Source organism: Leptodactylus fuscus, chromosome 1, assembly GCF_031893055.1.
Source record: "Leptodactylus fuscus isolate aLepFus1 chromosome 1, aLepFus1.hap2, whole genome shotgun sequence".
Classification (NCBI taxonomy): Eukaryota; Metazoa; Chordata; class Amphibia; order Anura; family Leptodactylidae; genus Leptodactylus; species Leptodactylus fuscus.
This window is the reverse complement of record NC_134265.1, coordinates 89,563,306-89,579,241: the sequence shown is the minus strand read 5'-3', so window position 1 is coordinate 89,579,241 and position 15,936 is coordinate 89,563,306. Positions and strand designations below refer to the sequence as shown.

Here is a 15,936-nt window from a genome sequence, read left to right as displayed (position 1 = left end):
ATTGACAGATAATTGTCTCAAATATCACCTACTAAGTACTGGTATGTTTCATGGCATGTGGATTTGTTCTCTTAGGCATACTGGTGGCCTACTGGTTGCCGGACTGATGGGAACAATGCTACTGCTATTTCACTTAGTGTTGTGTGACTGTACAGAGAGAGAAGGAACTCTTTTCATGTAATGACCTAATATCCAGATTCTAGATTGCCAATATTTATTCCATTGTATAATACACAGCCGTGGATGCATACGATGTAGTTTGTTACTAGTAGGTTATCAATTCTTCCTCACATTTATTTTACTGATGTAATTACAATATTTTTCTGTCCTTTCATTATATACTCATATACATTATATCATACTGCAATAGTAACTCTGAATGGATATTCAACTAGTGTGTCAAATAAATAAAAGAAAAGCCATTGTGATAAACACTTTAGGATATTCTGATTTTACTGTGAAGCCCTTTATTTTTGTCTTCTGTCTGGAGAGCGGTTACAAAAAGTATATCCATCTCTATAGGCTATTGATTCATTACAAAGTCAGGCTGAACATCCCCTTTAATGGACTACCATACTACTCAATTTCATGATCCATTCATAAAATGACGTCATTGGGTAGCCAAAGGCAGTAATCGGAATATGTGACTACTTTAAATTTGATGAATTTGTGTGAATGTTTGGGTGATACAAAAAATGGATATCATTATTACAGTATTATAATAGAGTAGAAATGAAATAGCAGAAATCAGTTTTAAACTGGTCCTCCAGGGTATCGGAAGATTCTGTAGTAAGCCCACACGTGTTAAACTGGTCCTCCAGGGTATCGGAAGATTCTGTAGTAAGCCCACACGTGTTAAACTGGTCCTCCAGGGTATCGGAAGATTCTCTAGCAAGCCCATACGTGTTAAACTGGTCCTCCAGTGTATCGGAAGATGCTTTAGTAAGCCCACACTCTAAGACTCTAATGGCCAAGCTGAAGAACCTCAGATTAGAAGTGTACTATGGGCTATTTCCTAGAGGTTGGAGAGTAAGACCCCACAATTATCTTTTCTCATGTACCCAATTATCCTCAGTCTGGCAGTTCTTGAACTCCTTATAAAAGTATATATGGACAGTGCTTGTCTTAATGAGACAGCTCCGTTAACTGAAATTGTTAATTGCTTTGTATTAAACTTTTATTGAAAATGAAGTTTAGAGTTTAGCACATAAGTTCTGTGTAAAAATACACCTAGGAAATCCAAATGAATTGCATATGCAATATATATACAGTATAAATGTACAAATTTTTACAAAAAATAGAAGGCAAGATTAGAATGATTTGGTCTATGTTACATCTCAGAAAATAGAAAAATTTGATTTGAAAATGTAATAATATTCTAATTTGCAAACTTTTACTTGTGAAAGATCAGCCAACACACTGAAATCCTTTGATACAAATATTTCAACCTATTTAACATATTAGCTGTATGTATGGCAGTTCATGTTCAGACCTCATGGACATATATACAGTGGTCCCTGGTAGATACCTAATATACTATATCATCGATTCTTTTTCAGTCATGGAAGAATGACGTGTGAAACTTTTAAAACTGTGTCTTGTGTGTAAAGTATCCTCACTTAATGCATTATCAATTCTTGATAGTATCTTCATTTTAAACTTCTTAAAGTCTTGGCCCATAATAACATACAGTATGGGATTTATACAGCTGTTGGCGCTAGCGAGAGCAGTGGCAATCGGTATGCCTTTCTCAAACAAGGACCGTGGTAAAATATGATGGTATATCTCCAGAATGTGCAGAACATGATATGGTGACCAGCAAATGAAGAAAGCCACAATGATGGTAAATATGATCTTAAATGGCTTTCCTGATTTTGTCATATGGTTTTTCTTAATCTTGATGACAATTATAGAATAACTGACGATAATAAGTATGACAGGAATTAGATATCCAAATACGAATCGCAGCATGGTCATCAACATATGGAATTTTGACTTGTTACTCTCACCAAACATTGCATAGTTATTATAACATATTATATGTTCTCCAATAGATTCAGTGTCTCGGAAAATGAAAGAAGGAGAGCTAAGTAAAAATCCAAAGATCCACACTACCACAGCCAGAAGACTGGCAAGCTTGGTGGAACGATGATTCTGAGACCAAACAGGAAAGATAACAGTTATGCAACGATCCAGACTAATGGTGGTTAATATGAGGATGCTGGTGAACATGTTCAAGAACAGAATAAATGAATTCAGCTTACACATGGCTTTTCCGAAAATCCAGGAATGATTCATGGCTGTATAGACAATAGTTAGAGGCAAGAAAAACGAGAACATGAAATCTGCCAAGGCCAGATTAAACAGCCAGACGGTGTTGACGGATTTCTTCATCTTGAATGCAATAATTCCCATCACCAGGCCATTCCCAATTATTCCTAATATACAGACAATTGTATATAGTACAACAGGCAGAATTGGTAGCGAAGCTCCTCTTGTTTCATCCTCACTGTCAGAAGAATATATTTCAGGATAGTAATCGTCCTCGTAATGATTATTGTTATAACTGGCATACATTGTCTGAAAAGAGAAAATAAGATACAATCATCAATATTATACGTGCGTGCAAACACGAAGTGTGCATCATTATAGTCTACAAGATGTGAACTTTTCAAGACAATATTTTTTGTAGCACGTGAGATGTCCTCTATGTGTCGGGGTTCAGCCACCCAGTGGATGTGCTTTGGTTTGCAAGTAGAAATGAGCGAACACTGTTCCGAACAGCTGTTCCGAACAGCACGCTCACAGCACGCTCCCATAGAAATGAATGGAAGCGGCCGGCACACGGGGGGTTAAGCGGCAGGCCGCCGGCAAAGTCTGCGTGCCAGGTGCTTCCATTCATTTCTATGGGAGCGTGCTGTTCGGATCGGCTGAACAGTGTTCGCTCATCTCTATTTGCAACCTTTCAAGGATTTTATTAGTATGTCATGATATTGCATTGACGGGGTGTCATGAGAAATTGGAGTCCTTAATCAAATTCACACTAAGTTAAAGGTTAGCTCAAAATTTCAGTCTATGAAGAGCTATGTTTTACCTATAAGAGGCTTCACCACTAACTGCAACATAAAATTGTATGGAACTGCTTGTTTGGATTCTCAGTATACTAGCTCCTGTTTTCAGTCACCACCTTAAGGGTTCTATGACTACCAGACAAATATATCTGGCTATGTCTCTTAGAACTTTAAGGCTAAGGCCCCAAGTTGCGGGAAAGCTGCTTTTTTGTTGCAGATCTTGCTGTGGCTTTCTGAGCCAAAGCCAGGAGTGGATTGAGCAGAAGGAAGAAGTATAAGTGGCATACATTTTTTTTTTTTTTAATATGTAGAAGTATTAGGCTAAGGCCACATGGGCCGGAAACGCCATGCTAAAGCGTGTCAGGAAAAACTGCGGCATGAACGCATTGTGGTTCTTCCCGCAGAGCTTTGAACAGAAAGTTCACAGAGTTTTCCTCTGCGGACTTTCGGTTACCATTATATCTAAGAGAAAGCCGCCGGCATTTCCATAGATATAATTGACATGCTGCGATTACCAAAATTGCAGCAGTTTTAGAAATTGCAGTGAGTCCACTTTGCAGTTACTGTAAATAGTGGCGTTTCGGACCTGTTGGGCCCCCAGCCTAAGTGTCTTATTTTAGAGTTCCCATTTGTTTTGTAGCCACTCTTGGGTTTGCCTCAAAAAACTGCAGCAACATATAAGAAAAGCAGCTTTTCCACACAGACCCAGTCAGAGATCTGCATTACAAGTCTACAAGTCACAAGTCTAGGTAGGGTATTTAACCCATTTATGCCTAGAGTTCCATTATTGGAACGGCAACCTCATAGAACACAACTCAGAAATCTCAACCTCCAGCATAAATGGGTTAAACCCTGCAGAAATTCAATCTTTGCCTGAGATTTTTTACTGAGTTAGGCTGTGGCCCCACGTTGTGAAAACACAGCTTTATTTTGTTGCAGATTTTGTTGCAGTTTTTTGAACCAAAGCCAGGAAAACAAACGGCTACAAACGGAATGAGAAATATATAGGAAGTTCTTATACTTCTGCCTTCTGCTCAATCCACACCTGGCTTTGGCTCAAAAAACTGCAACAAAATCTACAACAATGTTGCTGTCCATCATTTCTGGGAACCATTGCTGTCTATTCTTCTGCTCCTGTGACAGGACAAAAGAACAGATAGGGCAATCCTGATGTGAATGTAGCATATTTGTTATTAAAAAATTTTGATTTCAGTAACTTATTTTTACAAACAAAACCTAAATATACATATTTTGAAAACAAATATGTATGCAGGGTTTTTCTGTCCGCTTGAGAAGTCGGACATCTTCACTTGCGGACAGGGAAGGACGGGCACGGAGTGCAAAAGAACGCACCCGATGCCCATTCAAGTGAATGACAGGTGTCACGGACACAGCTAGTGTCCGCTCCTAGTGTCCGTGACAGATTTTGAGCGGACACTAGGAGCGGACACTACATGTCGGACACCGACGGTAGTGTGAACGCCCCCTAACTCATCAACACCTCTATCCCCTATGTAGGAATTTAGCACATCCACTTCAAAGAGAGTTACTAGCACTTCATACCAGTATTTAGAAAGTCACTCCCTTTTGTCTTGCGCATAGTTCATCTAATTCAGTGTTCCTTGTAAAAATGTTGCAAATGATAGGCTAAACCCACAAAAAAAATGCTTTAATAAAGAAGTTTACTAGAAACAGTTCAAATCCCTTCTTTTATTTTTAACAATTATTTTGGCAAATTAGAAGCAGAATCTGCTTGGTTTGCTATGGGCAGCACCGAAAAAGACAAAGAAAAAGATAATGTACTCACTGATTCATTGCAGCAATCCATATTAGAAGATGGATGGATGGATGGATGGAGGCCACCTGTATACTCTGCAATATAAAATGTATTTCATGAAAGTAATGAAATTCTTAGCAATATTAACAAAACTGACATAAATAGAAATGTATAGCACTTGCAAATGGCACATTGAATGTGATGATTTTTCATAAGGAGTTTCATCTGATATGGAGTCTTTAGGGCAATGGTCTTATGTTTGATATATAAGTAATTGAGATCCATACCATTTAGATGTTACATGTTGTGTAGGACACCACTAGTTGTGAAAGGGTCATAATATAAGCTAAAAGAGTCAACTATTTCTCTCTTTATGCTCTTTTACATTGGAAAGTGTGTAACATTTACCATAAAGCTAACTTAATATATGAATTATAATTGGCAAAAACAGCACTAAAAACCAAAACACTAAACACCCAAAGAACACCCAATCCAGCAAGCACTACTGGATTAAGATTTCTTATTAATTGTCCGTTCAGGCTAGAGGATAAGGGGGCGTTCACATTACCGTTGGTGACCATCAGCAGTGTCCATAGCTATTGTCCATTACACGATTAAAATCTTGTAATGGACACTAGCTGAACCGTCAGAAATCCATTAAAATGTCCATTCATTTCAATGGGATTTTATCTCGTGTCCGTTTGTGTCCATTTACACCCAAGTCGTTTCTTTTCCAGTGGACAAAAAAATCTTACATGCAGGTCTTTTCTGTCCATTAGATAAAAATGAACAGCAAGTGTCCGTTATTTTTTTAACATCGACGTCTATGGGCAACGGACTTCTAATGGACTTTTTTTTTCTTAAATGGACACCTTCATACAGTAGTGTGAACCCTGCCTTACTTGACAGAAAACTAGATTAACTAGAGCTAGAATTGCTCTTTAAAAAAAAAAAAGTGAGAGATTTGTAGGGTTGTCGATATTGTCACCACTGAGAGTTTATTCAAAGTTTTCTTAAGCAATCAGACTTAATTACAAAATCCAAACCTGGGTGTTGTGGGGTAACCCTGCAAGTATACAAAATGAATAATTATGTTGAGTCTCCTAGAATGAAATCTGGTAATACATTCTCTCTTTAGAAATCCGCACCTTCAATCTAAATGGAGGATTCCTTGGAATCAAGTATTAATGGCAAAGGTGAAGAGTTCAATGAATCGAGTTTCGTTGAGGATCCTTAACAGGTCAGTACATGCCCAGATACATTTCTGCAAATTAAAGTACCGGTGGCATTGGTCCATTAATCTACATGTTAAATCAAATTCTTTAAGTGGTTAAAAGAACAAAAGGATCGATTTAAGATTTATCAACCCAAATAGGAGCTTGAAGATGGATCTAAGTTTATTGAAGGCAGACTTTAATAAAGTCAGAGGCAGACTTGACGAGGCAGAGTGCAGGATTAATAAAATGGAAGATAGCTGCCCACAGAAGAAAAAATAAAAGAGCATTCCAAAACCATTAAGGAGCTAAAAATGAAAATCGCTGATCTACAAGACAGAGGCCGACGCAATAACCTTAGAATTGAGGGATTCCCTGAAGGATCTGAGAGACCAGACTGTACAGCCTTTATTTCAAAATGGATTATGGAGACATTTACACAAGAAATATTTTCCAAATTGTTTGATGTAGAGCGAGCTCCTGGGATCCCTCTGAGACCTAAACTGCAATGTAGTAATCCAAGACCAATATTATGTAGACCTTTGTCCTACAGAGATAGGGAAGCAGCTTTAAAAGCAGCTGGAGAGAAGAAAGAACAACTTTTCTGTAATGCTATTATGTTGTTTGCAGTTTTTTCAGTGGAAACTCAAAGAAAACCCAAAACCATCATTTGCAGTTGTGAAATAAGACTTAATAATTTGGACATTATATAGGTTCTTATATCCAGCTAAACTTAAGGTGTAATACCAGGGGACCACGTATCATTTTGTTCACCAATGGGCACTTAAATGCTAAATGTTTCAAATTAAGATATGTCTGGTTTCAACTTATTGGTGGACTAAAGTAAGGCCCATAGTGATCATTTTGTAAGTATCTCTGTCTAGCCCATAAACCTATTTTTTTTTTTGTTTAGGTTAAGTTATAAAACATTTGGTAATTTTGGAAAAATAAGTTTACAGATATGTAGTTTAGGTTGACATAACACTGATTAGAAAATAAGTTCAGGTGATAAGTTTTTAGGACATCTCTTCACATATATAGTTTGCATATATCCATATTACTATGTAGAGATAGCATTGAAGTGAATTGGGGGTCAAATGCATTTTTTCGGTAAGGGGAACTTTGAATTCTCCTTATTCAGGAGAACTGTTTGGGTCATTGATGGAGATGGGGAAAACATGGCCACTTGTGAGCTGTAAATAAAGGTCCTATTTTGGAATATAAGAGAGATTAAATATAAGTTTTAACACATTTGCAGAATTCATAGTATGGTGGAGGTCCAGTTTTTAAATATGGTGCCTGCTCAAAAGCAGAGCCTGTGGTATAGCGGCAAGCTCTGTGCTGTTTGCATAGCAGAAATTCAGTGGTAATGCTCCATTGGGCATTAGGAGTCTCTGTGGCCTCCAATTATTCTTGCGTCTTTCCCATTGTCGCCATTCCTGACCGCTCATTGTTTGTCTCATACAGGGATTTTGTTCTGTTACTATGACAGCTGGGAGCATTCTGAAGGCTCTCAGGCCTGTCATGGTAATATACAGAGGATTGCTTGTAGCAGACCTCACTAGATGTACAGATTTTTTTTTTTTTTTTTACAGCAGTATTGCAGTCTCTGTACAAGCAATCTATTTATTTTAGTTTTAACCCTTAAATACTATCATGGTGTCTATCATAATGATATGTGTATGAGAGTGGTGTATGATAGACACCATGATAGTGTCATGGTCTGGGGATCTCTGACCATAGACTGATCCCTGTCTCATAATCTCTCAGTCAAGTACAAGAGAAAACACAAAAGAAAAAACACAATCAAGAGTAAAGAACCATTTGGAATATCCAGTGTGTGATACTCCTAATCCCTGCCTTGCACACTAGAAGTAGCCGTGGGCCCGACTAACTGACCTGAGTGGGCACGAACACAGCCGGAGAAATAACTCATCTATGAGTGAAACAGAAAACTCTGAATGTTTCACTTTTAGAAAGAAGAGAAAAGATACAGAAAAGCCCCCCACAGGTGTCCGACTGGACTAACAGTGAATATGAGGAAACACCAAGTATAGAGGAGAAAATAATTATGAAACACAGAAATACTGACACTATGAAAAGGCATAGGAAAAACAGAACTAGTATCACACACCAAAAACCCTACAAAAAGTCCAAACAGGAATAAAGACTAGGGTTCACTGCACCCGGAACAACTATGCTTTGATAAGTGAGCTCAATACTTAGCAAATATCTGGATAGTATCAATAGGTAGCAAAGAAAGCTGAATGGGCCAGGACTCAGACAGAGATGAAATAGCAGTTTCAGGCAGACAGACCATTTCTGTAACACAGGAAACTGAAGTTTAAGACCGGCATCTGACAGCATGCATAGCGGATTAAATAGGAAAGAGCAGGACTGAGAACCGCCCACAGCCTGTAAGCTCTTAGCATTGCAGAGGACTTAACCTCTTCAGAGGCAAAGGCACACTAAGGCACAGACCCACAAAGCAACTCTTCACGTGATCCATGCTTGAGTGCTACCGCAGAAAAAGCGTGCCTAATGTGAACATTCCCCTGCAGTGCATCAATTGATTCATGCGCCGAATGCCATTCAGACACTCCACACCTGAACCTAACAGGCTGAGACTGCAAAGACCAGTTTATAACAGATAGCACTTAAGGGTTAATGTTCATGTCACCTCCTTTCACTAGAATGCATGTATAAATAAACAAAAATAAACATATTAGGTGTCTCCTCCTCCTAGCTATACAAATATTTCATATAGTGAGTTATGTAGTAGTAAAATAATTTTTTTAAAAAACAGCTGAATCACATTTTTTCACCTCCACAAAAAATTAAACAAAAAGTAATCAAAAAAATCAGACACTCCACAAAGTGGAATAAAATATATTTCAAGAAAAAAATACCATACGAAACTAAACAGAATCATAACAGAATCATAGCCTTTCTTAAGGCTATTCCTACGTGTTAGAGAGAAAAAATGGGATTCAAATGATTGAATCCCTTTAAATGGAATGATTCATTTATTCTAGATGGGTGGATAGAAGATTTTATTATAATTACAATGAACTCATTTTAGAAATTAACTAAAGAAAGAAAATCTTCCAAACAAGTGTATTTGTGCTCCTCTAAGAGTCATGAGTCCCTATCTAGGACAGATACAGTCTTGGAAATGTGGCTAATTTTATAAGAAAAGTATCTTATGAGGCTTGTGGTGTGACTGAAAGCCTAAAGTACGGCTTGATTAGAATTCAAAATCCAAGTCCTTAAATATTATATCAGAGATACATATTGAAAATGATATTTAATCATAAAAAAGGAATCAGCCTAAAACTAGATGTGGATGCTAAAGAATTTAATTAAACTAATGATATCTTTGGGGAATTGCACAATTAAAAATAATGAATAAACAAAAAATGAAAGCGTATTATATATTATTCCTATTAAGGAAAATCAGACAAGTTTCTAGCAAATCTAGCTGAACCCAATCAAACACTGTTAACACTATTACAGATAACAATGGACGTGTGGCTACAGGCTTGGTGTAAATCCTTTCCATCTTCATTAGCTAGAGGTAGTGGTGCTTTCTCTCTACTATCTTATTTGCCATAATTTTAGAACTTCATGTAATGAAACAATAGAGTGCAAAAGAGTTGGAGAGCTTTAAATTTGGGGGAGAAGATGTTATACTACGCAGATGATATTCTTAGTATTTCCCAGGCATCTATTTCATTTCAATTTATCAATCAATATGTAGATGTTTCTGACTTGAGAATCAATTGAACTAGATCATTCATTATTGATGATCTTGAGGAACAAACCATATTCATGTAATAACAAGATTACAATCTTGGAATCTTCAGATTGTTTTAAACACTATCATATGCATATTAGTAGGGGTACACTCGGCTCTGCTATATCAGATGGGCTGACTGGCACATCAGATGTAGCAGAGCCGAGTGTGCACACTCGGCTCTGCTACATCAGATGTGCACACTCGGCTCTGCTATATCAGATGGGCTGACCGGCACATCAGATGTAGCAGAGCCGAGTGTACACACTCGGCTCTGCTACATCTGATGTAGCAGAGCCGAGTGTGGATATAGGAATCCATAGGAATGCATTGGCCAGCACTGATTGGCCAGAGTACGGAATTCGACCAATCAGTGCTGGCTCTGCTGGAGGAGGCGGAGTCTAAGATCGCTCCACACCAGTCTCCATTCAGGTCTGACCTTAGACTCCGCCTCCTCCGGCAGAGCCAGCGCTGATTGGCCGAGCCATCTGATGTAGCAGAGCCGAGTGTGCATAAGGGTTCTAGTGCACCCTCGGCTCTGCTACATCTGATGTAGCAGAGCCGAGTGTGCACACTCGGCTCTGCTATATCAGATGGGCTGACCGGCACACGGTGTAGTTGAGCAGAACTGGCTCAGCACTGCTAAGTCTCTGCATTCCCATAGGAATGCATTGGCCAGCCTTCGGCCAATCAGCGCTGGCTCTGCCGGAGGAGGTGGAGTCTAAGGTCAGACCTGAATGGAGACTGGTGTGGAGCGATCTTAGACTCCGCCTCCTCCAGCACAGCCAGCGCTGATTGGTCGAATTCTGTACTCTGGCCAATCAGTGCTGGCCAATGCATTCCTATGGATTCCTATATCCACACTCGGCTCTGCTACATCAGATGTAGCAGAGCCGAGTGTGCACACTCGGCTCTGCTACATCTGATGTGCCGGTCAGCCCATCTGATATAGCAGAGCCGAGTGTGCACATCTGATGTAGCAGAGCCGAGTGTGCACACTCGGCTCTGCTACATCTGATGTGCCAGTCAGCCCATCTGATATAGCAGAGCCGAGTGTGCACACTCGGCTCTGCTACATCAGATGTAGCAGAGCCGAGGGTGCACTAGAACCCTTATGCACACTCGGCTCTGCTACATCAGATGGCTCTTCCTTGGCCAGCCTTCGGCCAATCAGCGCTGGCTCTGCCGGAGGAGGCGGAGTCTAAGGTCAGACCTGAATGGAGACTGGTGTGGAGCGATCTTAGACTCCGCCTCCTCCAGCAGAGCCAGTGCTGATTGGTCAAATTCTGTACTCTGGCCAATCAGCGCTGGCCAACGCATTCCTATGGGAAAAAGTTTATGTCACAAAAATCACAATTACACACCCGATAGAGCCCCAAAAAGTTATTTTTAATAACATTCCTACCTAAATAAAGGTTATCCCTAGCTATCCCTGCCTGTACAGCTATCCCTTTCTCTAAGTCACAAAGTTCACATTCTCATATGACCCGGATTTGAAATCCACTATTCGTCTAAAATGGAGGTCACCTGATTTCGGCAGCCAATTACTTTTTCCGATTTTTTTCGATGCCTCCGGTGTCGTAGTTCCTGTCCCACCTCCCCTGCGCTGTTATTGGTGCAAAAAAAGCGCCAGGGAAGGTGGGAGGGGAATTGAATTTTTTGGGAGTTTGCCACGTGATGTTCGATTAGAATCGAACACATCGAACAGCCTGATATCCGATCGAACATGTGCTCATCTCTAGTGTATTCTTGATAATGGTTTTGTGAGATAAAATATCTATGCAGAATAAGCACCCACTATCCATGAAGGATAGTCTAGCTGTTATTACAATTATATTATTACCTAAAATGTATAGAATATTTCCATAAATACACTACAGAGTTGTTTTTGGCAGCTGAAGTTGAACTAGGTGAACTTGCAATCCCAAATCTTAATTTTTATTATCCTTCAGAAAAACTAATATATATGAGGGAGTTGGCAGAAGCTGACAGTACCCTTAAACAGAAATGTGTTAGTTTTATTAAAATATTCATTAATCTGTTAGATTTTGGAATCTGGGATATTCGGTAGTTCAGTAGATAAATGTCTCCCTTTACACCTATTTATAAAGCTTGAATTCATATTCAGAAATTTCTGAGAATTTCTGTTTCCTTTTTTCGATCTTTGTCTTTTATGGTATTGTCTACATTTGTAGAAGTTACAAGAATTTGTCAGCAATTATTGCGTGACCAAGGGGGCTACTTAAGTCTCTCATGTCCTGTACCTTTTCTAGCTTGTCAGCAGACTATGGCTTGGCAGGTACCTTTTGTTTTCTTCAATTAAAATCGGCTTGGGGTCAACTAAGAACCAAATGTAAATTGTTAGTTGAGCTAACACCTATATTATAACATGGGGTCATGTCAAATCTAGATGGGTTTATCACTAGGTTCTATAGAGTTATCATAAAGATACCATAGAGTTATCCAATTCATGACAGTCTACAGGTTTTATTTCAACTAGGTTTTTAAAAACTATAAAGATAAGAGAATTGAAATAGTATCCTAAGTGGTCCTGGAGCCGATTTGTACCATCTCACATAGTGGTGTACAAAAATTGGTAAACATTGGAGGGAGGTGCTGTATGGGTATAATGTTCTCTTAATAATCTACCTAAATCTCAAGATTTGCCTGTTAGTAATTATTATTTCAATTACTCGGGATAATACAAAAAACTATCGACCTGCATAACATATGATTTATTCATGGTTATGCATGACTGGAAATTACAACGAATTGGTAAGAAGTGTTCCTACCTTTATTTTCCAAGAATTGGAGTTAGCCTCTTTTAAAGGTCTGTTGTGCGCTACATTGTGGGCAATACGTTCCCTTTAATAACATGGCTGCCATTTTGTAATTTTAATATATAAATCAAGTTTGATTATCTAACTCAACCAATTTGATTGCCACTAGGTGTAGCATTTATTACTTTTCCTATTAAGATGGCTATCCCAATCTTTACATTGTAGTATGAGTATGCACAATTTGGAGTGTTGGCACTCCACTGTACCTGATTCCTACACAGGTGTAGTAAGGTGTCCTGCTATTAGGGAGAATGTCTTTGTGTTTCTCGATCCCCCTAGGGTGAAGTATTCATTTTTTATCTTGATAACCTTGTTATCCTTGTTAATTTGTACTTTGTATTATGTTTATGATATTACAATTTTATGTGTAATTTTAATGTGTTAAAAAAACTTACAAAAACTGAAAAATAAATTAACTCCATGGCCGAAGGTCAATATGTATCAAGAGTAATCTCATGAGCTTTGTCCGTCTATAATTTCGACTATTACAGTAAAGAACAAAGGTAAGAAAGGGCACACGTGTATGTGTTAAAAGAATATAGCACTAAAAAGTTATTAAAGAGGACCTTTCATGTCCTCGGGCACATGTGATTTTATATTCTGCTAGAAAGCCGACAGTGCGCTGAATTCAGCACACTGCCAGCTTTCCTGTTTTGTGCCCCGGGGCTGGAGATATCGGTGGTGTTATAACGGCAACTATCTCTGCCCACTATCAGAAGGGCGTTCCTGACAGTGTAACTGGGCGATGAGTAATGCCGCCCCTGACTGTACTCATCCATAGACTAGTACTGGGGAAGCGTTGTTCACAGCTTAGCATCATTACTGGGTGGTAAGGAACGCTCCCTCTGACAGCACAGGGCTATGGACAAGTACTGTCAGTGGGGCATTCTCACAGCCCAGTTAGACTGTCAGGATCACCCTGCTGACAATGGGACGAGATTGGTGTCATTATAACAGCACCAATATCTCCAGATCCGGGGCACATAACGGGAGAGCCAACTGTGAGCTCAATTCAGTGCATTGTCATTGGCTTTTTAGCGGTATATAAAACTGCATGTGCCTAAGGATCCTCTTTAACACAAAATGTTAGAAATGATAAAAATTATCTGGTATTTGCAGTGTTCACACAAGAAAAATGACAAAAATTAAACCATTTGTAAAATGACTTTTATAAGCGATTTAACATAATTAAAATTTACACAATAAAATTAAAGTGATGATTATAAAATCTGATTATTTGAGTTTACAGAACTGAACATTTTTTGGTCTAATGGTATCAGTTCAAGTGCCAAGAGGAAACACGGGATGTGTTTGGACAACAATGTTTAGATACAGTGTCACTTGGATTCACAGCAAATTCTTATATGATGCATTTATATGTTGCCAACGGATTATCTAACAAAAACTGATAAGATATATGAATCATAGAGGGCATGTTACAAGACTGAAAATCTGCAACTTGCTCTAAAATATATACAGACTCTCCATTCACTTTATACCCTCCTGTCATATATAGTATATATTTGGTTCTACGTACACATTTTGTTGTAAAGTTTAAGCCCCCGATATAACTTAGTCCGCTCAAGATAAAAATACATTGGATTTTTGCAGGTTAAATATTTTGCCTGAAGCGAGTGACATTCTAGAAAAACCCACAGACCTAAGTTAATTAAGATGCTCAAGTAGTCAGAGCATAACCTTTGAGAACTGCTCATAGTACATGTATTATATTTTGGCCTTCTGCTTGTCATTTTGCTTCACGTCTCATATTTTTCTCTATTGAGAAATGCTGTTCACATTTTATGATTCCTAGAATAACACAGATTGTGAAAATGGTGTCCTTGAAAAAAAAAAAAGAGCAGATAGTGATAGATGAGAGCACCGATAGGCAGGAAACGGGCACACTATTTATCTCAAGGTAGGAATAACAAGATTTCTATTAATGTGGTGTGATAAAGACATATTACCCATTCTCTCGTCTTCTGACCTTCACATCAAGTGTGATTCTTAAATGATCATTTTATAGTTTAGAAATGTACCTGATCTTGGTCAGAACAGTCGGTATGAGTGTATTAAGGTAAAAATTCATCTTTAGTTTAGACTGTCCTATCCATCAGCATGACCTCCTTATTACATGACATGTAAGTCATTTAGCTGGACATTTAATGAAGTAACCACTTTGTAAAAGACCTTTTCTAGATAATAATATCACTGACTATTGCAGGGGCATAAATAAAAGAAAAATGACGTCTTAGCAAAAATTCTAAATAATCTAAAAGTCTAGAAATCCTGTAAGGCTGATATGCAGCAGAAAACATGGACCCAGGATGTGTCTTACATAGAGAACGGAGTGACTGTGATTTTTCTCACAATAATACCCCTAGACAGAAAAGAAGCTGGTAAGGTGTCAGAGCAGGTACCATGATTTTTTTTTTTTTTTTTTTAGCTTTTAATTTTTGGCCAAGTCCCATAGAAATCCTTTAAGGCCAAAACCATACAGTGCAAACATGTTCTCCTGCAAAAAAAAAAAAAAAAAAATCCCTAGTCCGTAGAAAGGAGCAGGTTATTCCGTAGTGATCTACACTGCTGTGATCACATTGTGTGTAACTCCAGATTTTGGGTAATATTTCATAATAATCAATATTTAATAATCAAGAATATGTACTGTATGCATCATTAGGGCTTATGGCTTACCAGGGCAACTGTAACTCACATATATAAAGTAAAGATAGTGAACCTCTCAAGATTTGTTTTATTTCGGGTTCAGGTGGCTCAGGACTCAAATTTATTTCAGGTCGAATAAGTTCAGAGTAGAGATGAGCGAGTAGTTAAATACTCGATATTCGATATTCGTTTCGAGTAGCCCCTCAATATTCGACTACTCGAATCGAATATCGAATCCTATTATACTCTATGGGGGAAAAATGCTCGTTTCAGGGGTAGGCAACATTCGATCAAACTGAACTTACCAAGTCCACGAGTGAGGGTCGGGCTGCACTCTCCGAGAAGTCTTCTCTGCCTGGGCAGAGACGACTGCACATGCCCGCACTACAAGAAAATGGCCGCTTACAGTCAAAGCGGCCATTTTCTTGAAGCGCAGGCATGCGCAATTGGCTCTGCCCAGGTCCGATGCCTAGCAGAGTGAATTCAGAGCTGGAAGACGCCGTGGGGACGCAGCGCGGAGAAAACTTCTAAAGGTAGGAGAAGAACCAGCATTGATTGGACGACTGTATAGTAT

General features: G+C 38.7%; 1 protein-coding gene across 1 annotated transcript in view; it reads right to left on the bottom strand.

The window, feature by feature from the left end:
• Nucleotides 1-1,447: 1,447 nt before the first annotated feature.
• The window catches only part of LOC142203224 (chemerin-like receptor 1), a 39,266-nt gene continuing 24,777 nt past the window's right edge, over nt 1,448-15,936 (bottom strand). The window contains exons 2-3 of the mRNA XM_075273776.1: nt 4,879-4,943; nt 1,448-2,580 (exon numbers count right to left, since the gene is read on the bottom strand). Coding sequence (XP_075129877.1) covers nt 1,537-2,580; nt 4,879-4,899 — 1,065 coding nt within the window. The 5' untranslated portion in view covers nt 4,900-4,943 and the 3' untranslated portion in view covers nt 1,448-1,536. The remainder of the gene's footprint in view (nt 2,581-4,878; nt 4,944-15,936) is intronic.